Source organism: Sceloporus occidentalis, unplaced genomic scaffold (assembly GCF_023333645.1).
Source record: "Sceloporus occidentalis isolate IW3139 unplaced genomic scaffold, rSceOcc1.0.p SCAF_206, whole genome shotgun sequence".
Classification (NCBI taxonomy): domain Eukaryota; kingdom Metazoa; phylum Chordata; class Lepidosauria; order Squamata; family Phrynosomatidae; genus Sceloporus; species Sceloporus occidentalis.
In genome coordinates, this window is record NW_028317186.1 from 244,446 (window position 1) to 270,184 (window position 25,739).

General features: G+C 49.6%; 1 protein-coding gene across 1 annotated transcript; it reads right to left on the reverse strand.

Annotated features, from left to right (window-relative positions):
• Nucleotides 1-782: 782 nt before the first annotated feature.
• Nucleotides 783-24,356, reverse strand: LOC149277878 (1-phosphatidylinositol 4,5-bisphosphate phosphodiesterase gamma-1-like). Its single transcript, XM_089502616.1, has 32 exons — nucleotides 24,137-24,356; nucleotides 19,637-19,786; nucleotides 18,870-18,963; nucleotides 17,437-17,484; nucleotides 15,701-15,785; nucleotides 15,084-15,164; nucleotides 14,680-14,714; nucleotides 13,286-13,358; nucleotides 12,568-12,669; nucleotides 12,246-12,364; nucleotides 11,542-11,627; nucleotides 11,135-11,255; nucleotides 10,647-10,815; nucleotides 10,290-10,409; nucleotides 10,076-10,183; nucleotides 9,217-9,404; nucleotides 8,812-9,012; nucleotides 8,337-8,456; nucleotides 7,035-7,218; nucleotides 6,593-6,670; nucleotides 6,058-6,161; nucleotides 5,389-5,485; nucleotides 5,181-5,247; nucleotides 4,917-5,080; nucleotides 4,304-4,400; nucleotides 3,956-4,180; nucleotides 3,542-3,690; nucleotides 2,985-3,099; nucleotides 2,349-2,510; nucleotides 2,011-2,099; nucleotides 1,344-1,528; nucleotides 783-834 (listed from the first exon to the last, which is right to left on the reverse strand). Exons 1-32 carry the CDS (start codon nucleotides 24,354-24,356, stop codon nucleotides 783-785), a joined length of 3,888 nt encoding a protein of 1,295 aa, XP_089358742.1.
• Between the last annotated feature and the right edge of the window lie 1,383 nt (nucleotides 24,357-25,739).

The window sequence follows — 25,739 nt, forward strand, 5'->3', positions numbered from 1 at the left end:
CCACTGGAGCCACCCTGACCCTCAGCAATGGGGCACACCTGTCCCCACCCACATCACACCTGTCCCCACCCACATCACACCTGTCCCTACCCACAGTCCCTTGTCACTTGGCATTAAATATCAAAAGGAAGTAAATCATTCATTTAGGTGGCGGCTGAGGGTGATGAGTGTAGATAAATGCGTCAGTGCGACGCCATATAATACTTAAATATAGATTTTATTTATATCTTTTGTAATACTTATTACTTTGTTTATATAGTTTAAGAACATCAGAGCAAAATATCCCGTTAAGACATCCCCACGTGTGTGGCACACGGAGCAGCCCACGGGCCGGGGACGCTGTCCGTGGCTACATACTAAAGGCCGCTGTGCTTCCAAAGGCATCACTGGAGCCCCGCGGCCGCCGTGTTTTTAATCCAATTTCACGAAGATTCCCCTCCATAAAACGATGTCATAATGCGATGCAAACCTGACCCTGAACGTAACCCTTCCTGTGCCGCAGGGCATCGCACCGCAACGATCTGCTCACCCATTGACGTCTTGCCACGCTAAGGCCATACATCCACATGTTAAGTCTAGGATTCTAGGTATGTGTTATAACACGCGTGTATACGCAAACCTGCAACATGCATGTAACATACTAGCTGTACCACAGATATTATATTATATGCATGTCCCCCGTGGGGTCATTTGTTGGTGTGCGTTGCCGGTACATTTCCGGCGTTCTCCAGTCTGTCGGTGGCACCGGTGAGCGGGGGATGGGAGAGCGATCAGCACCCACGTCAGTTCCTCTTATCCATTTGCTGTCGTTCTCTCTTCTTCTTTTCCATTAACCTACGGACAAGAAGTTGGAGAGGGAGCAGTCATGAGCAGTCGAGTTAAAGATCAAGGTTTGTGGGCAAATGAGTTTAATAAATTATAATAATAGGCGAGAGTGCAGCAAGTTTAATGTAAAGGGGCAGCAGGTTTAATGTAAAGGGGCAGCAGGTTTAATGTAAGAGTACAGCAAGTTTACAGTAAGTGTGTAGCAGATTTAATATAAGAGTACAGCAAGTTTAATGTAAAGAGGCAGAAGCTTAATGTAAGAGTCCAGCAAGTTTAATGTAAAGGTGCAGGCAAGTTTAAGGTAAAAGTTCTGCAAGTTTACAGTATGTTTGTAGCAGATTTAATATGAGTCCAGCAAGTTTAATGTAAGAGTCCATTAAGTTTAAGGTAAGAATGTAGTAAGTTTAATGTGGAGTAATGCAGCTGGGACATCAAAATGAAAGTGTTGAAGTCACCGTCCACCCAGCGGCAGGAACCAGGGAGGGATTCTGTTCGATGTCCGAGGACAGGTTGCTTACTTCCTATTGCGCACTTCGGTCAGCTCGAGGAGTCGCTCCTGCGCAGCCCGAAGCTCGTCCAGCCGCTGCTGGTAGCGCAGGTCGCAGTTATTGACGCGTTCGTAGCTGGACACCTGGCTGGAAAGCTCGCTGGCTCGGTCCCGTAGCTGCTGGATGGATGTGTACAGGTCCTCATCGTCTTCCTCCTGCAGCCAACAGAGGGATCAGTACTACAGTACCCCCCCCCCCCCCAAACACACACACACACACACACACACACACCGGGGTGGGCACCACACTGTGGATGGTCTCTTAATTTTAGTGGCATCAGCGGGGGCTCCACCGGCATACCAACTGTTTATACACACGAGGCATAATAACTACAGACATTGAAGGGCCCTTCTTTGTACTCATCTAGTGCCCAAAAAAACATTTGACTTTACTCAATAAGGTGGTAGATAAGTGGAACAGCCTCCCAGCAGAAGTGGTAGAGGGTAATACAGTGAGGGGATTAAACATGCATGGGATAGGCATATGGCTCCTGAATCTAAGACGAAACCAACGACTGATTAAGGTTTGAGTCGTTACAGCAGGAGAAACGGGCGACTAGACGGGGGCCGGATGGGGCCGATCTGCCGGCAGGTTCTGGGTAAAGGTTTAGAGCAGCTGAGGCGGCGCTCAGTGTTACCTTTGCATTAACGATTTCTATGTGCACCAGCAGGGCGGCGAGCTCGAGGTCTTCGCTGTAACTATTCTTCAGAGGCACAGAGCGGTAACCTGGAAAAAGTGCAGGAAGATCCTGAATATCAGAGCCGGGTCCGGCCCGAGTCGGTCGCTTGGGATGCAAAAGTCTGTTAGTTCCCCTCATATCACGCGTTATGACCCCGGCGTGCAGGGACGGTTTGTGTTAATGACACGGATACACCTCACAGCTCCCATTACCCTCAGCCGTCCACCATCCGTATAGGAGAAGTGAACGCTGAGCCCTTGGTGCGGACAGAGGGGCCGCGGTGCGGTGGCTCCCACCTGTTTTCAGGCCCTTGACGGGGAACGTGGCTTGCGCCAGGAAATTGGGGTCGCTGAACATGTCCTCCTCGTAGACGACGAAGCGCAGGAAGGCAAACTCTGGGTTATTGATGTCAAAAACAAACTGCTTCATGGTCCAGACGGGGTTCAAACCGTTATCCGCTGCAACGAGGAGAAGAATCCCGCCGATATTATATTATATAGATTATATATATTTACATACAGTATAGTATAATATATATATATATATATATATATATATATATATATATATATATATATATATATATATATATAGGATATAACATGCTCTGGTCACACTGCACACGACTTAATGTGAAGGTCCAATCAAATTGCAGGCGCTGCAGTCTGATTGGACCTTCGTGTTACGCCCGGCCCAACCGGCAATGGCCCCAATGAGCTGCTGTTCTGTCGACAAAAGGTGGGGGGGGGGGAAGAGAAGAAGGAGGAGGAAAAAAAAAGAGAAGAAAGAGATTAAGAGAGAAGAAAAGCAATAGAGGAGCGTGAGAAGAAAGGGGAGAGAAGAAAGTGAAAGAGAGAAGAAAGGGGGACAGACGTTCTTCTGTTCCGGATCGCCCCCGACGGCCTCCCCGCCGGGTCGTTGGTGACACGCACCTACAACCTCGCTCTTGTTTTTGCTGCAGTCGAATTCCGAGCCGCAGACCTCCACTTCCACGAACGGGCAGACGATGCTCCGGCCGTTTTTGGGCAGGTGTCGGGCCCCCAGGATCTGAAAGAAGAGATTATCACAGAAACGGAAAGCTTCTTCTGGGGGAACATCTATGGATGGCCCTTAATACCCGACATGTGTCTGAATTTAAACAATAGCAGTCTTGTTGTATAGCTTTTAGATTGTAAGCTCATGCGCCGGACCCTCAGAAGCCCACCATTCTCTATATAAAGTGCCGTAAGGCTAGGCGGCAGCTCTCAGGCCGGGTCCGCAACTCCTGTTGTATCTTTAAGTTTATCTTTATAATTTAACTATTTATAAAAAGTGTACAGCGCCGCAGACTATGTTAGCGCTTATTAAGTAAAGAATCATAATAATAAAGTATTTCTGTAAAAATAATAGTGTAAATAGTCATTTTATATGGTCACATGACCCAGTTTAATAAACCTGAATTAAATCCTTCTGATTGCCCAATGGTGAGACGTAATGGAGCGGAGTTTACCTGGATCTGAGCTGTGATTGGCTCAATGATTTTAAGGCTGTTTTTATCAAATGGGTCAAACAAATCGTCCCGCATGATGTCCGGCTGCAGCACGTAACCGGTTTGCCCCCCGAGCATGAAGAGCGCCTGGTTCAGCTGCATCGGCTTATCTGAAAAGGGACGATAAAAGATAGAAATGGTGGATCGGCCCTCACCCGGCCCTCATCTAGTCGCCTGTTTCTCCTGCCATAAAAACCTCAATCAGTCGTTGGTCTCGACTCAGGAGCCGTATGTCTATCCCATGCATGTTTAATACCCTCACTGTATTACCATCTACCACTTCTGCTGGGAGGCTGTTCCACTTGATCTGATATCTGATACAATACCACAAACACATCGCCCAGCCTGTGGATCAGTATGTAACTACAGAACTACCTGGCGTCTGGAAGTTCAAGGCCACGAGCTGGCTGCCGCAGATCCACATGGGCAGAGGGTCGTAGTTGGAGGAGTCCAGTCGCTGCCCCTTGGGGTAGACGCGGCTCAGCTGGCGCCGGTTGTACTGCAGGAACTTCTTCCCTTTGCTGCGGTTGGCGTATTTTTCTGCCTTGGTCTCGGGGAACGAAGACATGTCTCTGTAACAGGCCTTCTCCGTGCCGATCTCTGAGCGGGAGAAACAAATCACACCTTAGTCTTTGGTCTCACTGTATTACCCTCTACCACTTCTGCTGGGAGGCTGTTCCACATATTCACGATTTTTCATGTCTCATATAAACAAACTCTTACTTTCTTCATCGAAAGGCACCGGCCGGCAGTACACGACCAGCTCGGACAACTCCAACGCAATTTTTTTCCTCCGTTCCATGATTTTTCCTTCCTGCATCTGGGAAATTCCATAAAAAGTAGCAAAATAACTCAATATAAAATGATCCAGCGGAATAAATGGTTACTTTCCCCCGTTATTCTGATTAATAGAACACTAATATATATATAATATTCTAATATTAATTAGATTATATAATTCTATTGATTAATATATTATAAATAAAATAATGATATGCATATTATAATTGAAATAATTTATACAAAAGAAATGGAGCCTCCTAAATAGGGAATATCTGAAGTTACCGCGGTAACAGGAAAGCGGTATGAGACGCATTCCCAAGATTGTAAAACTTAACCGTCTAGTCGGCCCTCTGTCCTGCTGTAAAGACTCAAACCTTAATCAGTCGTTGGTCTATCCCATGCATGTTTAATCCCCTCACTGTATTACCCTCTACCACTTCTGCTGGGAGGCCGCTCCACTGATTTATTCATTAATCCCATGCATGTTTTAATCCTAATTAGCAGTGATTTGGGGAACCCCCAGAGACGTTGGGGAGACCTCCACGGGACCTACCCGGGCGTCTGCGTTCTGCGTGGCCTCCCGGATTTTAGAGATCCAGTCGTTGAGCTCCTCCTGAGTGTCGGCCGCCACGTCCAGCGCCTGAGAGGGGTGAGACATCTGCTGGGAGTGGATGGTGAAGACGTACGGCCTGGAGCTTCTTCCTTCCTTCGATAAGACTGAACACGACACAGAGGGAGAGTTGGCACCAACACCACTTCTGCTAGGAGGCTGCGCCACTTATCTACCACCCTCTCAGCAAAGAGCCCCCCCACTCACCAATGTGGCAGGAAGGCACGTCTATAAACCCCTTCAGAAAGTTCCCCAGCGGGCTGTTTTCTGCCGACTGGCCAAAAAATAACGACTGGAGAAAAGAGAGAGAGATTAGTGGAAAGAGGCAGAACCCCACAGATACACCGAGCCGCTGCACTCATTCCGACTCCCATCACTCACAGCCGTTAGCAATTACCCCACACTGGTGACTCACGGCATCGTCCTGGTCTGGAGTCGAAGTGCTGCTCATCTCCTCCACGTAATTTGAGGGGAACCAAAGCTGCCGTTTACCTCCGTAGTCCCCCCGCCACCTAATAAAAAAAAAGAACGTGGCCCAGGTTAGAGCTCCTCCCACTCTCTGCCACTGCAGCAGCTCATTCCACGCAGAATCATGCTCTGCAGCACCGCTTTCCAGGCCTCCCCTTATTTTACACAATCTGCTTCCAATTTTTTGCCACGGGTAAATTCGGGATACACCGGCCCCTCGGCACAGAGCGTCCGCCTCTTGGGGCCCCTATAAAAGCATTGGCTTCAAAACCAAGACTGTCCTGTTTGAATCGGGGAAAATGGGAGGTATGCCCCAAAGTTAGGGGGTTAAATGTTTTCCGAGTTAGCGAGTCCTTATCAGAGTTACTGATCTTTAGTTACAAACTGGCTGAAAGATTTTAATGCCTAACTGGGTGGATAAGTGGAACAGCCTCCCAGCAGAAGTGGTAGAGGGTAATACAGCGAGGGGATTAAACATGCATGGGATAGACATACGGCTCCTGAATCTAAGACGAGACCAACGACTGATTAAGGTTTGAGTCGTTACAGCAGGACTAACGGGCGACTAGACGGGGGCCGATCTGCTGCGAGGGGCGTCACGGCGTCTGTCTCTCACCATCCACCATCCTGTTTGTCCACGTTGTGTATAATGGCTTGCTTGCAGAATGACAGCTCGTCCTCACGCTGGGCCTTGTAGTCGTATAAAGCCTTCACCAGGCACTGAGGACAGAGAGGCTCGAGGTTAGCGAGACAGTCCTGCAGTAAAGCGGTAAGCTAGACATGTACCTGCCACGGATTTGGCCCTCACTCATACTCAGAACAATATAATACGGAGCAGATACTCAGTGAGAATGTAACCAGCGTCTCATAACTTATAAGCACAGAGGGCATTAATGCCCCGTAGGGCATGAGATCTGCAAACGGCGGAGGGGCTTTCCTGCTGCCCCGGACGTTATACCGACGAAAGAACCGGGCCGGGGCGCTGGGTACCCAAAACTGAGGGTTTAACCCCTCTGAGTATCTCACATCCCCCTAAACATGTGGCGGGAAATGGGACCCTCCTTTAATACCCCGCGGGGTCACCGCGTCAGTCTTACCCTGGAAATGGGACCCTCCTTTAATACCCCGCGGGGTCACCGCGTCAGTCTTACCCTGGATGTTGGCATCTTGTTGGCCTCTACGTAGAGATGAGGGGTCCGGACCTCGTACAGAGCGCCATAGTCCAGCTCCTGCGGAGAGAGGGGCAGCGAGGGAGACCGGGGGGCTATTAAAGGGGCAGGTATGGATCAAGCTGCATGTGTGATGTATGTGTGATGTATGTGTAATGTATGTAATGCATGTGTATGTGTAATATATGCGTAATATGTCTAATACATGCTTAGTTTTCATGCCAGCCTTATGCATTTCTGGGGTAGTTTTGAGCTCCGTGTGTTTGCCCCTCCATTCATAAGCTACCCCTAGTCGGCAAGTTAGCACTTTGCCCCTGTGTCATTTATCTCACCCCCAGCCTCAGACCGCCCTGTCCCCTCCAATGAGAGACGTAGGTCACTGGCCCCCATATGGCCCTCACCATGAGCCTCTCTGGGTACTCACCGCAGTGCCCATCCTCTCCAAGGCCTCCTCGTTGATGGGGTAGCGGAGCTTCATCTTGCGGTAGAGCGGGTGCGCTTCGTAGTGACTCACCAGATCCAGGAGACTCTCAAACTCGGCAGAGCTGCCCAGCATGAAGAGGCGGCCGTCCTGCTGGATCCGGCAGTGCTTGATCTTCCCCTCGGCTCTGCGGGGAATCAGAAAGCAGGGACGGCGGGGTGACACCGAGGCCCAGCATCCGAGCCGCCGTGTCTATACACCGATGTGCCACAGGGCCACATGAGGATAGGCTGACCGCATCGGCCACGTACATTATTCATACCGCTGACCAGCACAGGTAAAGCGCTGCCCTGCGGTATGTGGGATGTATACACTCATGGGAGGAACCAGTCAGTTATACATCCTCCATACTGCAGGGCAGCACTTTATCTGGGCTGATCAGCAATTGTGTGTGTCCTGGAAAAACATGGCAGATGTGTTCACCTGATGAATATACAATACGGTTCTTCTTTGTAATACGGTATTCCCAAGATGGAGTTATTTAGCGTAATAAGGTAGTTGAATGAAGAGTGTGCGTATTCTGTGTTATATGGTACTCACAGGAGGTGCTTTTATTTAGTGTAATAAGGTAGTCAAATGAGGCGTGCGCATTCTGTGTCTTACAGTACAATGTGTATTTATTCAGTGTAATATGGTATTTACACATGCTGTTTGTATTCTGTGGTATACGGTATTCACACTAGGTTTGCTTTTTCAGTGTAATATGGTATTCACATATGGTGTGTGTTGTATTCTTTGTAATATGGTATTCACAGGAGGTGCATTTATTCAGTGTAATACAGCACTCTCAGGATGGCACAGAGACTTGTGAAGGGGCCACAGAAACACGTGAAGGGGCCACAGATGCCACTGCATGAATGGTTAACAGGGCCCAATAGGCCCATTGGATGCACCATGTGAGCCGGGAGACTAGTAACTAGGGGCAGGTTGCTAGGGGCAAGGCTGGCCCTGCCAATCGGTGATCTGTTTATCTTTGGGGCCCAATGTAAGCCTGCCCCAGGGCGACACCCCAGCCGGCCCTCTGCGGACAGCATCCAGAGCAAGAAGAGCGCAGAGGCAGCTCCTCCTACTACAGTCTCTGGAGGCTGTCCGAGGAGCCAATCTGCCCGGAGACGCACCCATAACGGAGTGTGGGCGTGGTTTATCACATCATGTAGTCACTTAGCACTTAACCCCGCCCACTAAATGGCAGGCCACGTTAGGATCATGGGAAATACCGGCCACGAGGCAGCTCAGGGGCCCCACCTGAACGATATGGCGAAGGAATTGGGGTCACTTCTCTTGCGCACCAGGAAAGCGCCATCGCGGGGAACCCTCATCAGCATGTGCTCGGCCTGCAGACGGGTGAGGTTGGCGTGGTACCACCTGTGGACAAGCAAGAAACATGGCAACCAGATCTCAGCCAAATCACTGTCAAATGTCAACACAGACTTCTAATAACGGTCACTATGGAAACTGTGACTTGTCAGGGGATAAAGATATTCTGAATTAAGTCACCTGTGTTCAAGCAGAGATTCCAGCTGTGATAAAGCACCAATCGGCACGCTCAGATATCATTAAATCAGAAGAGAATATGAAGGAGTCGGCTTTGGACTGGGTGACCCTGAGAATCTGCCCCTTCACCCCGAGATTGGGGCAAAAACCCTGAGAATCCGCCCCTTCACCCGAGACTGGGGTATAATAAGTTGCGTTTATGGCCCCCGGCGGGGCATCTACATACTCTTTGCTCTCGTGCGCGTTGGGCTGCGGCACAGGGTCCGTCAGTCGCATCTCGAACTCGTTGCAGCGCAGCGGCACCTCCCGGTAATGGCAGATCAGGCTGTACAGGCTGTCGAACACCAGGTTATCCGTCAGGTAGAATTTGGTGTTGCCGGCCTCCTGCCGGGAGTGGATGCGGCAGTGCTGGACCCGGTTAGACCGCCTGCGGGGACACAGAGTTGTTATGGCGAGATGTTACCCGACATCGGTATCCAGATCCCCTGTGCAGGTTTACTTTACAGGGAGAGTAGTAGATAAGTGGAACAGCCTCCCAGCAGAAGGGCGGAGTCCTTACAGCAGACTAGATGGTCCGAATGGGTCTTCCCGACGTAACGTTATATGAACGTGGAGACGCTTGTGTCCTTACCAAAAAGACAGCGTGTAGTCTCCTACAAAGGTCTCGCTCTCGCGCACCAGGAACGTGCCGTCCTTCCCCCCCGTCTCGATGCAGTAGTCGTACAGAAGCTTCTCCGCGATCTGCCGCCCGTCGCGGCCGCCCCCCAGCTTCCCGTGGAACCATTTTTCACTAAAGTGCAGATCGTTGTTATTAAACTCCTGCAAGAAACAGATGTGTTATTACACATACCCCCAACTTCTACCCCGCTGGGGGGGGGGGCTTGGGGTAGGAGGTAGAGCATCTGCGCATGCGCAAAATTTTGAACAAGCGCAGCATGCAGGGTGGCAAAACCAGGACTGTCCCACGCAAAGTGGGGCAGTTGGGAGGCATGTGTTGATTGTTGATTGCTTTATGTGTGATAAAGCTCTGATATCTCATGGGGTCTACCTGTGCATACAAGGGACAAAATACTAATGGGGAGGAATAATTGGAGCTGGCTCTGGCTCGCGCCCCTCCTGGGGCTGGACCTGCAGACTCCGTTTAGTGAATAGACCCCAAAGTCTTACTTTGCTGCATTTAGTGGATCGTTGCCTATTTGGCTGCATTGCCCTGCCGTAAAGCAATAAGCATGGTGTGGTTTGTGAGCAGGGGGCGGCACCCAAACATCACATGACTGCCCAAGATGGCGACCTCCAGATATTCTTCAGACCATTAAATAAATGAATTGCCCCAGTCGCTCTGTGCCTCCTGCTGGTACAGACACATTGTCTCCGGGGGTATCGGAGTCTCCACTACACGATGCCAAAATCCTTACAAAGGAGTCAAAGACCCCGAGGTTCTCGATCAACCCCACCGGGTAGCACCAGCCGCGCACGCGGCCCGGACTCACCTCTTTGGCCTCCACCTCTTCTTCGTCGTCGTTGGTCCTGTAGCGAGACGTCTCCTCGGAATAATAGATCTTGTTGCTCGTTAGAACAAAGTAATGAGGGCTCCAGGTCTGTGGGCAGAGAGCGGGGTCACCGGTGAGGGGAAGTTACACAAAACCATAAAGGGCGGCCCCTGGAGGGCCGAAAAGCTCAACCCGTTTCATAGAAAGAGCGTACGTGGTCAATGGGGTCTTCCAGGTACAGAATCCCGTTCTTGATGGAGTTACTGATGTCATTCTCCGAGTAGCTGGCGGTGGACACCTCCTCATACAGGTTCCCTTCAACCAGCTTTTTGTGCTGCAAGGGCAACAAAACGCGAGGTGAAAAAGCCATAAATGCCTATCCCATGCGTGTTTAAATTCCCTCGCTGTATTAGCCTCTACCACTACTGCTGGGAGGCTGTTTCCCTAACTTATTTGTACTGATTTCTCAACGTGTAGGAAGCCATTTTGTTTGCAGTAAGCCCCTCCCCTCTCCCGTTGCCCGCAGCAACGCGTCACTTTACGGCTGTAAACGCCCGTTCATGGGCTTCACCTTGATGAGGATCTTCCTCCTGAGCTGGTTGGGAGACGGGAGCTCCTCGGCGTTGATGTCCACGGCTTTGGTGAGCAGCAGGTCCCCGAAGACCTTCTTAAAGCAAAACGCCATGTTCCTCTGCTGCACCACGCTGCAGTGATCCTCGATGGACAGGATGACGGGGTACCTGGAACAGAGAGAGGACTCAGGCCCCGGGCCATGTATACAGCCCATCGGCATTACGCCGCCATGTCCGAGGATCCGCTGCTCCATCCTACGCGTCTCTACATTATGGAAGAGCCCACCACGGCCTCAGTTTGGTGCTGAAAACTACATTAAAAAACGGTAGGAAATGAGGCATTTTTGGGAATTTGTGACGGAATGTAAAATGATGAAATATATTTTCACTGCCGGGGGGGCTTATATAAAACCCCCAGGATCCGGTGACAACTCTCGCTCGGAGGCGATCCCGGTACCCGCCATGGGCCCGGCCCCCATGGACTCACTCTGATGTGACGAACGCGTTCTCCTTGATGGTGTGAAGCACGTCCAGGAACTTGATCTTCGAGGTGAGCGTGTGTCCGTGGTAGATGATCGGCAGGTCGTCCGGACCATCCCAGCAGTCCACTGTCAAGAGACACACAAGATACCGAGGCTCAGCAGGGCCAAGAATGCAAATGTTTTCACTGAAAAGGGTGGTAGATAAGTGGAGCAGCCTCCCAGCAGAAGTGGTAGAGGGTAATACATTAAACATGCATGGGATAGACATACGGCTCCTGAATCTAAGACGAGACCGACGACTGATTAAGGTTTGAGTCGTTACAGCAGGAGAAACGGGTGACTAGACGGGGGCCGGCTGGTTCTTTGTTTCTATTAATCCTCAGTCCTCCCCACCTGCTTGCAGTTTACTCACACTCAATGCAGCGGCAGCCCATGCGCAGACACCGAGTGTACGCTTCTAAGGATGACTCGCTGGAGAACTGATCACCCGTCAGATACCTGCAGACGAGGAGAGATACTTTACACCCGCGGTAGAACCCGTTATAGAAAACAAGGAGGGGAAGATAAAAGTGGAAGCTTTATATTATTATTTATATATCGCCGTCATACTCCGCAGCGCTGTACAATGTGTTATTATTATTTATATATCGCCGTCATACTCCGCAGCGCTGTACAATGTGTGTTATTTATATATCGCCGTCATACTCCGCAGCGCTGTACAATGTGTGTTATTATTATTATTATTATTATTTATATATCGCCGTCATACTCCGCAGCGCTGTACAATGTGTGTTATTATTATTTATATATCGCCGTCATACTCCGCAGCGCTGTACAATGTGTGTTATTATTATTATTTATATATCGCCGTCATACTCTGCAGTGCTGTACAATGTGTGTTATTATTATTTATATATCGCCGTCATACTCCGCAGCGCTGTACAATGTGTTATTATTATTTATATATCGCCGTCATACTCCGCAGCGCTGTACAATGTGTTATTATTATTTATATATCGCCGTCATACTCCGCCGCGCTGTACAGTCAGTTTTTGGTGGAAGTTTAGGCTGCAGGTTGATGCTCTGGTACATGTAATAAGGCAGAGTTAGTCTCACGTGTTGTGGGATGATGAAATCCAGTACTGGGACAGGGGGTAATTCATCTCCTCGGGGGCCGCGCGGGAATACTTTGAGTCCATGACCATATTTTCTTTGGAGAAGAGGTAGGCAAGGAACTGGAATCAGAGAACATGCGCATTAATCCCAAAGCATCCGCGGCTTCCTCATACACAGCAATGACAAAGAAATGTTAGGTTGTTGTCAAGAACCTTCCTACTGAGTACTGCCGACTGGGAGGGGGGGTCTGGGATCTTACTACTGAGTACAGCCGGTCGGGGAGGAGTAATTTATTAGCAAGTACACTTGAGTGAAGACTCACCTCGTCGAGCTGCAGAATGGGCTCAGGCGTTTCAGCGGCGGACTCCTTGAGATACGCGCACAGATACTCCCGCACTTTACTCAGATCGCTGGCCCAGGCTTCCTGGAGATGGGGAGAGAGGAGATACGACTCACTGGAGGGGGCTCCTGGATACATGGGGGTATCCGGCCACCAGTGCTGGGTGTCGGATGTATGGAGCGGGTCAGGGACAGCCAGGCTAATCCCTTTATACAAATCCCAGTTACCCTGTACATGGACGGCACCGCCGGACAATATACCCCTCACACGGGGTAACTACACCCATATTCACCGGCTTTAGGAGAATTCCAGGGACATACCGGCCCCCTTGGGCCAGAAGGTGCCAACCATTCCCTGTCTGCAGAGCACATCCTGTGACCCGCAACTCCCATCACTCACAGCCATCAGACATACCTGTATGTGCAGCTAGCCCTGCCCGCCGTTCATTCTGCTTTAACCTCTTAAGGGCTGTTTTACGCTAGGAGAGAAGCAGTGAACAGAGACAGCGGCAGGACATTTAAACACTGCCTGTCACCTGACTGTATCCATGCATGTGATTGGCTGCAGGAGCGCAGGGGGCCCCGTGTACACTGACGGCTCCGGTCAGGGAGGGGTCGCTCATCATGTCACAGTACCACCGCCCAGCTACCCAAGGAGCCTTAAACTGGAGGCCCCGTGTGGCCCTTCGGCTCCCACCTACCTTCTGGTCGTACAGGAGGAACCTCTGGAAGTCATAGAGGGAGATCTGGCATAAGGAAGACCGGTCGACATTCCTGGGGCAGGAAGGGAAGGGTTAATGTGTGAACAGATATGCCAGAACATACATGTTACATACAGAGACATCGGCCATTCTGTATGAAACCCGTGTCTGGACTCACATGGGTTCCATGCAGCTGACCCTGACTCTACCAGGAGATCCTGACTGCTCTGCACGCTACATACAGCCAAAGCCACCGACTGACCGTCAACCCGTCACCTTGGCCTCATCGGTTTTAGAGACCGTCACCTTGGAGACCGTCACCTTGGCCTCATCGGTTTTAGAGACCGTCACCTTGGAGACCGTCACCTTGGAGACCGTCACCTTGACCTCATCGGTTTTAGAGACCGTCACCTTGGAGACCGTCACCTTGGCCTCATCGGTTTTGGAGACCTTCAGTTTCACGTAACACGTAACGTCACATGACACCCAAGGCCTCAGAGGTCTTTTCTTCGGACGTATGGTTACTGGCTATATTAGGGTTATATTAGGGTTATGTGTATATATATATATATAAAAAAGGGATTTTGGTACAAAAAGTCTGCAAATGGCTTTTATTTACCCATGGAACGGACGAGTTGCTATGGTAATAAGACTACGTTGCAGCACACAGAGATTTGTAATTTTGTTAATTTTCAGGCCACGGGGTGCATTTATCGCATGGGGGATATTTAACCCTTTGCAGTTGGCGCCGGGGGGGGGGGTAAACAAACTGGATTCACAATGCGATTGAAAGCGGATGGCGCCGGCAGACGTGCTCGGAGAGACAAGCGCCCCGTCTGCGCATTCCCAGCACACCTAGCCAGCGGTGCAATGCTCTGCACAGTACCCTCAGCCAGCGCGGCTCCTTAATATTCACGCACCGTCCCCCAGAGCCTGCCACGGGTACGGTGGGTCACCGGCGGTCCAAGAATAATATTCCCTTTGTTCCCTCCGGCTGTGGATGAAACGTGTCGCCGTGACCAACAGCTGACCTGTATTAATCCCATCTCTGCAGGGCGGCCATTCTCCTCCGGTACACAAGGCCTGCAGTGTTTGAAGCAGTCTCGCCTGCCTGCCAAATACAAGCCGACCATGGTGGACGAAGGAAAATGCCCCCCCACCTTACTTAAAGGTGCAGTTCCCACTAAAACTGAATTTAACCCTTTTGTGACTAAATGCAGCTTTAGAAGAATTTCCAGAACCCTTCCCAGAAACAACTTAATAATAAATATATATATATATAATTTATATATAAATAATGATATACAATAAATAAATGAATAAATAATAATAAAATATTAATAAAAAAAATACATCAAAATATGTATTTAGTAATTCTGAGCTCAAAGACTCACCGGAGGGGAAAGGATAACTCCAGCTGCTCTATGATCTGGAATCAGAGCAAAAGAGATAAAGTAAAACATATTCTGTTATGGACAGGGAGAACATGAAACATAAAATGAAGAAAAAAACACTAAAAGGTCTGCACAGGAAGTGCTCATCAGCGAGTGCAAAGGAAAAGGGCTTCCCCCGGCCATCAAGGAGATATTGTAAATGAAAAATGGGACCGTGTCAGCTAAAATTACAAGAAAATACACAATCCATAGTATCAAGGCTGGGGAGAAAATAAAATTATTTGTGTCTGCGACAAAGTGTCAGTGATGAGGCGGCTAATAAAAGTAAAATTAAATATAGGATCGGAAGGTGCCACGCTATGATGTCACAAGGGGGTGGAGCAACCACTTTATTCAATACTCACTGATTTCTGAGCCTCAAACATCAGATTCTTGTAGAATAGAACAAAATGTGGGAAAGCCAGCTCCGACCTGGCCTCGACTTCCTGTAATATAACATATGATGTCATAAGTGTTACACATTAAAGCTGCTGTCCCGCTTTGACTAAACAGTCATTAAACACTCTCTTAGCAAATAAAACCTACCGGATCTGTCATTTTAGTCTTTTGAGAGTCTTTTTCTGTTTCTATGGTGACACAGTTGCCAGTGCCGGCTTTTGTGTCACATGACAATTAAGTGTTCCTGGAAAAACGACGAACGGGGCAGATTTTTGTCGTTTTTGTCTGCGAAGGGTTTGGGAATTTGAAGGGTTCGTACGACTTACCGAATGTTTTGCCGAAGTGGAACGGCAGCTTTAACTACGGCCCGACATTACAATGGGGGACGCGCCGACCTCATTCGCTACTGAGCGGAGGATAGCGGGGATTATAGTCTGTCGGTGAATTAAAATGAGGGTCCCGGCTGAACGGGGGTCCTCACTGTGGGTACAGACTCCCCAATACAGGGGATTAACCCTTTGGTTACAGTCTGTATGGGGACGGATGCTGTGTGTCCCTACGGGTCGTGGCGCGTGACACTTACCAGCAGCTTGTCGCGCAGGAAGCGCATGTTGGGCACCCGGTAATTCATCTGAGGGAGCAGGGCTTTCAGGTCCTTCGGCGTGACGCTGAAACACAAGACACGCAGCCGCCTCTTTACACTAATCACTTCCAGAGAGAAACATCCCTTATTCCTCCCCAGGAGGTGTATTCCCGATTTATACCCAACACTGGATTTGCTGGCGGGGTGTGTAGAAGGGTATTTAACCGCGTGGTGGGGTAATAATACATGCCTTGGGACAAACAGTGGGCAGCCACGTCTCACGCGTGTTATACGGAATTCCATGTTTTCAGCCCCTCCCACCGATTGAGATTCCTGTCCCTGTTGAAATCGAGGGTCCCCTAGGCAGCTGTCTGTCCAGCCTCATAGCCCAGGAATGGTGGTCTTTAACGCTGCTGGCATTCAACTGTTATAATGCTTCCTCCCTTATGGCCACATTATATCCCGGCCGGAGACAGGGGGGGGGCAATAACCCCATCGGGGTATGGACGGGACTCATGGGGGAAGTTGGCCCAGGGCCAACTGTAGGGTGGTAGATAAGTGGAACAGCCTCCCAGCAGAAGTGGTAGAGGGTAATACAGTGAGGGTATTAAACATGCATGGGATAGACATCCGGCTCCTGAATCTAAGACGAGACCGACGACTGATTAAGGTTTAAGTCGTTACAGCAGGAGAAACGGGCGACTAGACGGGGGCCGGATGGGGCCGATCTGCCGGCGGGTTCTGGGATTCTATGTAATATTATGACATCGCTGACTTTTCTCGATGCTTTAGATCACAGTCATGGAATTATATCCATTCCCGCCAACCACTTACTTTAGTATCACTCCAAACTGTATGAATCACAACATAATTAATCATAGCTGCAAACTGTCTGCAGAATCCACATATCCGCAGAGTCTAGGGTGACCACATGTCCCGGATTGAGAAATCTGAGTAAAGGAGGTCTCAGCCAATCAGGAGAGACTTCTCAACTCTCCTGATTGCCTGAGAGTTCAGAAGCCTCTCCTGATAGGCTGAGTCCCTCCTTCACACCAACTCAGAGTAAGCTGCAGCCAGCCCTGGGTATGTGTGTTTGAGTGTGAGTGTGTGTGTGTGTGTTTGTAATGTCTGGTAATAGAGGGGTTAACACTCTGAATCGGAGGGATTGCGGTCGAGCACTACGTCTGTCCCGGAAAGCAGGATAGAGAGGCAAAATCGGGACTGTACTGTGCAAAGCAGGACAGTTAAGCGGTATGCACAGTGTCCATGTTGGGCCACACGCTGTAATGTTCCCCGCCGTCCCTGGTGTTTATTGTCACTCATAATGTGAATAATAATAACCCCCCCCGAATAATACCCCCCCTGCTTTAATCTACAGCTCCTCGTATCACTTCCTGCCGGGATTCCTTCCTCTTCCTGCCACCGACTCCTATCACTTCCCGCCAGACTTCCTGTTTATATGCACTTGGCGTGTGTCTGGCCGCGGTATCTCTCACCGCAGATGGGTTAGATCGGCCCCCATCCGGCCCCCGTCTAGTCGCCCATTTCTTCTGCTATAAAGACCCAAACGTTGGTCTCGTCTTGGATTCAGGAGCCGTATGTCTATCCCATGCATGTTTAATCCCCTCACTGTATTACCCTCTACCACCTCTGCTGGGAAGCCGTTCCATATATCTATCCATATCGCTGTTCCGTGCATTTAAATGACAATCTGCTTTGGGAAGAAGCCGCGTTACCTGCCATCCCTCGCTCTGTCCATGGAGTCAAACTGTTTCCGCAGCCATCTGTATAAGAAACAGACACAAGAATCACTCCAAATCTCATTAACCTCAGCAACACGTCCACAAGATCCGCCAAATCCCTTTAACCCCTTCGAGGCCAACAACCATACCTGGAGCTTCCTGAACGAGCGGCCCCTGAGACTCTTGAAATATTAACCCTTTAATAGCCCATCATGAAGATTTCATGTATTGACTCACCAAACGTGTTACCCAAATGGCTCTAATACCGGTCGCCATGGAAACCTTGACTTGTCATTATTTAGATACACTTAATTGAGCCACCTGTATTCAAGCAGGGATATAAACCATAACATACCGGGAGCAAAAACACAGAGAGTCTTATATATATGATCACAGCAGGGGGGGGGAATAGGAAGGAGTCAGACTGTGTGAATCTGCCCCAAGACCGTGAGATTGGGGCAAAAACCCTGAGAGTTCCCAGGTGTGCCAATGACATACAAAAATATGTCATGAAAAGATGTCTCTAGAGGACCAATGACGTACGAGGTCAGAAATGGCCCCATGCAGCCACCATCATCATTATCGCAGGGGCATTATATATATACAGATATTTAAATAAGGGTAAAAAAAACATAAAACATTAGAAAACCTTAAATAAATGAACATTTTATAGTAATTTAGGGTGGTTTCAGGTCAGGTTAGTTAATGGATTTTTTTTATATTTTACCTGCGTATAATATATATATATCTGGATTTTTTTGTAAAATATTATTGATGAAAAATAAATAAAATTCTTTTATAGATGAAAATGATCTAAAAAAAAAAAAAAGCCATACGAAAAAAAAAAAAATACTGTATATATACTTTGTTGTTTCAGTAAATGAGGAGGAGGGGAATGACAGTTGATGAAATGTCCTTAAAGGGTTAAAGAGATACTGACTGACATCTGATGCACTGCCATAAAGTGACAATGGGCTGTAGTTGCTGGGGGGGGGGGGGGGGCGGGACAGATCCTTGCCACATGATTGGTTAATGAGCAGAAGAAGAAAAAAAAAAAAAAAGAATAGGAAACCAGGAATATACAGGAAAAAAATATGTAAACAATACAAAAAAGAATAAAATACAAACAAAACACAATGTATCTTTTTTACGGCACAACAAACGTTCATTTTTTTTTTAAATTAAAGTTTGGTAAATTCATTAAAATTAGATAATTAGACAGCGGGGAGATAACGTAACGGGGAGGAATAATCATGCAGATCCCGAGAACAGGAAGTTGAGGCGGCCGCTCCCATGGTGGACACCGGTGTGTGTGTGGGGGGGTTCCGATACGCAGCCGCTTATTACTTTATCCATCTGGGGGTCTGTTCAGTGTACAGAGCTGTGAATCTGCATGCGCGATGGGACAGAATGAGCCATCTCCTCACCTCTCCGCCTGGAGGGGCCCGGGGGCCCTCTGCGTATCGCCCACCGCCCAGTTCAAGCCGCCGATCCACAGGGTCACCTCCTCCTCGCTGAACGCTGGGGGGGGGGGGAAATGGGAAGAAATACTTATTTATATATTAACCCGGTGGGCTCCCTTTGAGCGGCTGAGAGTGATGGGAGTGTTAATGTTTTCTGCAGAGACGCTTCCTGGGGTCCCTTGATTAAATATGCTGCTCCACCTACTCTGCTGAATGCAGGACCCTTATAACTACCCTTTAGAGTGTAAGCTCATAAGCCCACTATTATTCTTGCTTGGTATAAACGTGCCCTAGGGTTAGATTGCAAGCTCCCGGGCAGAGTCTGCATCTCCTGTCGTTATCGGTACATGTAAATGCATCTTTGTGATGTATAAGTTACTCTCCGTATTGAACTTGTACAGCGCCACAGACTACGTTGGCGCTTAATAAAGAATATTAATAAACCCATCGCAGAAATAATTGTTTTTGCCGGGAACACTTAATCGTCACGTGACACGAAGGCAGGCGTCGATAGAAGGTTGCCATAGAAACTAATATAGCTTGCTGAGCGTCTCTGCGTTGCTATTATGTGTTTGAAGGTTGGAACGAAGTGGAACGGCAGCTTTAATGTAGAGAATGGGGAGATATAGCGAAAGTGGGTGAGCCAGACCATAACACCGTACTGTCACTGGGGGGGCTACGGGCGGATTTTTTTTTAACTCTTTGCGTGCTGACCCTTTGGGATCACTGACCGGCGACGCTGAGGGTCTTCAGCCTGAAGTCCGTCCCGTACAGTATGATGAAGCAGAGCGTCGCGTCCAGCTTGCGAGCGTCTTCGGGGTATCTCTCGAAATCCCGCGAGTTCTTCCCGGGTCGAATTTCCTTAATTTCTTTTAAATCAACTGCATAAAAAAAAGAAAACGACGATTTCATGTCGCTAAATCCACTAGATCCATTCTACTAGATCGGCCCCATCCGGCCCCCGCCTAGTCGCCCGTTTCTCCTGCTGTAAAGATTCAAACCTTAATCAGTCGTTGGTCTCGTCTTAGATTCAGGAGCCGTATGTCTGTCCCATGCATGTTTAATCCCCTCGCTGTATTACCCTCTTCCACCTCTGTGAGGCTGTTCCACTGATCTACTACCTGCTCAGTTAAGGATGGTTCCAGAAAATCAAACCCTTTCCGTTTGGTTAAAGTGGCTTCTGAGAATCAGAACCGTAAAGCGTCTGCGGGGGTTAACCCCCCCCCCAATAAATAATGAATACTTATTGAAGAGAAATCGGTGCCGGCGGCCAATCAGCAACGCGAGGAATACAAACATCTACACACAACGGAGCGACGATACAAAGAGGAGCCACAATCAGCAACTTCACTACAGGGGAGAGATAAGTTAACGGGGAGGAATAACCCCGCAGATCCTGAGGCGGTGATTGCTCCGGGCAAAGACCAAAAAACAGCTAATCCATCCCTGCCAGGTGCCCCTCGTTCTTCCCCTCCCCTGAATCCATCTTTCCTTCAATGTGCCCCTCGATCCTCCTCAATGCCCTGAACAAAAGTGGCCTGGGGTCAGGACATGTCGCCCCAGATAATGCCCCGTGCCCCCGGATCTCCCGTCCCTTATAATGCCCCCAGGGTCAGGATCTGCCGCCCCTGATAATGCCCCGGCCCCCTGGGTCAGGGAGCAGATACGTGAGGTCACAGCATTCTGTACGGCGTCCCTTTGACGTTCTGAGAAGTGGCGCCTGGGACGTGGCGCATGTCCGGAGAAAGCGCAGGTTATGGGTCAGGGTCGCCGACTGTCTGGTTTCCATGGTAACGTAGGGTATGGCAGAGATACAATGATAATAATCCCAAACCCTCCTAATACAGGCAGCAAAGCAGCGGGCCGCGCATGGATGTATTTCTTAAAATAACTCCCACGTGAACCACAAATCTATGTACCTCCACTTTTCTTTTTAATGCCCCTCTCTCCTCCCCTGTACCCCCCTCTCTCCTTCTCTGTACCCCTCTCCCCTCCCCTGATGCCCCTCTCTCTTATGCTTTACCCCTCTCTCTCCTCTTCTGTACCCCTCTCCCCTCCCTTGATGCCTCTCTCTGCTCCCCCGATGCCTCTCTCTGCTCCCCCGATGCCCCTCTTTTCTAGGAGGTCAGAATGTTTGCTGGGTATGAGGGGATCGCAGGGTTCTACAGCCCTAAAAGCCCCGTAATGTGTATAGAAACAGCAGGAAATAGCTTTGTAAATTAAACAGGGTAAATAAAACCCCATTATTCTTCTAAATGCCCCCCTCGGGCAGGACATTGGGGTCAGAGGGACTGGCTAAATTACACAGGGGCACTCGGGAAGTATTGGGACTGCTACCGGGGAGGAAAGGCCTTTGGATATATGGTTAAGCATGAGTATAGTACAGTATAGTAATAGCTGCCAACAGTCCCAAATTTGCTTTAATACTCTATGAAAAGGTTGTTCTTTTTGTTCGAGACTGTTTTTATATATGAGCGGGTCCGGGCCGGCCGTCGGGCCGGCACACTGGGCTGTGGGTGTGGCCAGCGGCAGGATCTGAGTCATCGGGCGGCTGCTGGCCTTAAAGTGATAACACCAGAAAGGGCGCCTTTTATACCGTGGGGCAGATTTTAGGAGTGAATGGAGCGAGTTTAGGGCCTTCGGGGGCCACTCATTGCCTTTTGCCATCCTGTTAATAAGCCCCGGATGCCGATGACTCACTCTCTGCTTGCGCACTTCCGGCATAACGGTTACTTCCTGTTTCCTTATCATCTCTTCCTGTCCGTGCGCAGCAGGAAATGAGCTGAGAGCAGCACTCCTTAACCCTTCACGGCTCGGCGGACAGTCAAATCACGGCTGCCCAAATCCACCCAGAATGCCACCTTTCTGCCCTTTTGCCGGTGTATAGGGGGCAACTTCTACCGGCAGCCAATTGGGCAGACTGGAAGGTGCAGTTTACATTCCCCGGTGTCCCCGGAAAGCGGGACTGAGGGAGAGCTCAGTGGGACAGTGGGATAGAATGGCAAAATCCTCTCACTGTATTACCCTCTACCACTTCTGCTGGGAGGCTGTTCCACTCATCTACCAGGGTTATAACAGGGCTATTTGAGCTACCCCCGGCTAGCCAGCCATTAATTTATGTTAAAGTGACCGTATACATCACATATATCCTGACCATCTCTTCTCAGTCTCACGATCTTGCACCTGTCCTTACTACTCCTGCAGCTTTTATACTAAGTTGTTGGTTTTTTTAACAATAATTGCGTCGTCGGGGTGCCGGCCAGCGATACGCGGAGTTATCTGTCCTGCTAATCACACCCCGCGCGGCCGCCCCGCTCTCCCTGTTCCTCCTGCTTCATAACAATATAATAAAGAGACGTTATTAGCAGCGGCCGACCGGCAGAGACAGGAAATTACCATTTTTCTTGAGGATCGCCTGAGGAATTTGGAACAAACCTGAGAGTCCTTTGTGTGTCAGACACGGGAAGGAGACGACGCATTCCGCAGCTACACTCCCAGACTGCAGAGAGTTAAACATGAAAAATAATCTGCGCTTTTCTTTTTTTTACCCCAGTTGTAGTTTTTTCCCCCATAATATAAAGTTTTCAGGCCGCTGCATATCAGCCGTTTGTATGATTCTCGCTCTGTTCCCCAATCTACTAAACCCCCCGACTCCTTATCATACTGCCTGTGAGGAACTAAAGAATGCCTCAGTCGGAATCACCCAGCCAGACTCTCTGGCTAATGAAAGTCTATGAAGGAACGGACTTCATTAGCATCGCCATAAAGCATAAGCTCGATGTGGTGTTTGAGCCGGGAAAGTCAGCCAAAATGTCACATGACTGACAGCAACGGCGCCTCCAGGTCTGCTGGTAGTTTGTCGGGTCAGCTGTTTGGTCTGGAAACAGACGCTGCGCATGCACAGGAGCCAAAGCCCCCCCCAAACCTGCCCCCTGAGAATGGTGCCTTTTTGTTCTAGCAGGAATCTGGACGTCCTTTAACACTCTACAGATAAAATTCACACACTGCTCACATTTCCCGAGACCTTCCCAAAACCCAGGGAACAGCTCAGCATCTTTACCGCGGGATCTCAATATGTCCGGCTTGGGCGGGGGGGAGAGAGGAGAGGGGGGGGGGGGAGATGTAGATACATAAAGGGATTCAATAAAGGACAGGAGGGAATTTGTTTCAAAGGAGAAAAGTTACAACAAGACTCTAACACTAGAGGGTCAGAGGCTGAGATGGAATGGAGGGAAGTTTTAGTTTACTGAGAGGGAGGTGGATATGTGGAACAGCCTCCCAGCAGAAGTGGTAGAGGGTAATACCGTGAGGGTATTAAACATGCATGGGATAGACATACGGCCCCTGAATCTAAGACGAGACCAACGACTGATTAAGGTTTGAGTTTTTTAAGCAGGAAAAATTGGTGACGGGGGCCAAATGGTGATCCCCCTCATACCCAGCAAACATTCTGACCACCAAGAAAAGAGGGGCATCAGAGGAGGAGAGAGGGGATTTTAGAAGAGGGACTGGCCAAACTAAACAGGGACACTTGGCAAGTATGTTTAATCGCTATGCTGGACCGTGTGTTTCGGGGTTTGTATCACATCTTAACCCATCGCTCCCCATAAACCGCGGTGGTCTCCGTATAAAGCTGTCTCATTCCCTGCCGGCACCTGTTACTGCGTCACCGCGGCTCAAACCTCACAAAAGTGACATCACTTCCTGTGGTTCCATTCAATATAAAACCCTGCATCACCGCTGTGGGGGCAGGTCCATGGAAATTCTCCTTAACCATTTGTGCCCTGCACACCCCAAAATGTACAGGGGATAAGAACACGATCTGCCGGGCCGGCGACACCATTTACCTAAAGTTTACAAATCCATTCATTAATAAAACAGTTCTTACCCGGAACACAGGGCAGCACCCGCAAAATAACCTTAATGCTAATCGCCCCTTTAAACTAAGCTAGATATGAGTTGTGTATCTTGTAATGCTAGGTTCTACTTTACTGAGAGGGTGGTGGATACGTGGGACAGCCTCCCAGCAGAAGTGGTAGAGGGTAATACAGCGAGGGTATTAAACATGCATGGGATAGACATACGGCTCCTGAATCTTAGACGAGACCAACGACTGATTAAGGTTTGAGTCTTTACAGCAGGAGAAACGGGCGACTAGACGGGGGCCGGATGGGGCCGATCTGCCGGCAGATTTTGTTACATTGATGCACAGTGACCGACGCGTTACTTACTGTCGCCTTCCACCTTCTCTGGCGTCCTGAACCATATGACTTGTCTGGTGTCCATCTTCACCTGGAAGGTCCTTCTCTCCGGCCTCTGAGATTTCTTCTGGTAGAAAAGCGTCAGGACGGAGCCGGTCTCCAGACATCGCAGAGTCCTGGCCAGGTCCCCGGCGTCCATCCTCGGGTCCTCCACCAACCCATTGAGGTTGGTCAATCTGCAAGCTGACATTGTCACGGCACGTCGCCCAGGACCGAGGATGTCAGCGAATGTCAGCGGCCCCGCTCATGGCCAAGAGAGCGAGCAGGAAAGAGACAGCATCCTCGGGCCGCTAGTGAGAGCGCTCCATGCCCGACACAATAACGGGATACAAAGTATCGAGACAAAAGTTCTCACCGCCCAGGTCCACAATATCCTTTCGATGAGAAGCCCTTCATCCAATAGAATGTCTCGATCTGAAGTCGGGGAGGGGGTTATTTTCCTCCAGAAACACAGGACTGACCGTGACTCGGCAGGAGAGCTGATCCTTCTGAAAGTGCGCCGTCACCCGCTGACGATCCCCGCCGTCAGACTGCTCCGGCGCTCTTGGATCGATGAGGAGATTCGGTCTGATTTCCTTCACGGACAGCCCTGCGTGACCGTGAGCTTCTCGCGCATGGGAGGCGAGTCAGGAGCAGGCAGTCTAATCGCTGTGCATGGAGATTCTCCGACGGCAGAGGATGCTGTCTCCTTAGGGCACAGTCACGATGTCTGCTTCCTAATGCTTTCGACGAGCTCCTCCTGCGTGAAGCATTTTCCCAGGATCCCCGGAGGAAATGGCATGATCGTAGTCTGTGTAATGGGGAGGAAAAAAAAAAAAAAAGGCTTAGAAGCCAGTAAGCGATAATGATGAGCGTAATCCGATTTCTCGAGGGAGCCCCGGGGCCCCGTCACTTGTTCCTCGGCTTGGCGCAAGGTGCTTTGGGTGTTGCAGAATGATGAAGGTGCGTGCTGTCACGGGCTGGAGCGCACACATCAGGGTTAATCCCGTAGAATGCTGCCCCCCCCCCCGGGGCAGGAAAGAACTGAGATCCTGGGCTTTACGGGGCAGATCGGAGTCAGGATGAGGGGCCAGCGAGGTACCAGCTGCTTCTTATCGGTGGCTCTTATCTCAGCTCTGATCCCAGCCTTCGGCGATGGACGCCCAGAGGAAGCGGCAATCACAGGGCCGGAAACGGGACAGAGACGAATCCTACAAAAATATAAATCCTGGATCCTGGAGGTAGAAAAAAAAAAACACAAAAAAAACATGAGCGGGGAAGCAGGAAATGGGGTCAGAGAGCGACATCTAGTGGACACCCGGGGGGCGGCAGCAAGGAGATAACACCAGGTGTAGACAGAGACTGTACCGGCTTATCGGCCCCATCCGGCCCGCGTCTAGTCACCTGTTTCTCCTTAATCAGTCGTTGCTCTAGTCTTAGATTCAGGAGCCGTATGTCTATCCCATGTATGTTTAATACCCTCACTGTATTACCATCTACCACTTCTGCTGGGAGGCTGGTCCACTTAGCCACCGCCCCCTCACTAAAGATATTTTTAAAGATTTAGGATTCTGCTGTATTAATGTGCGATCTC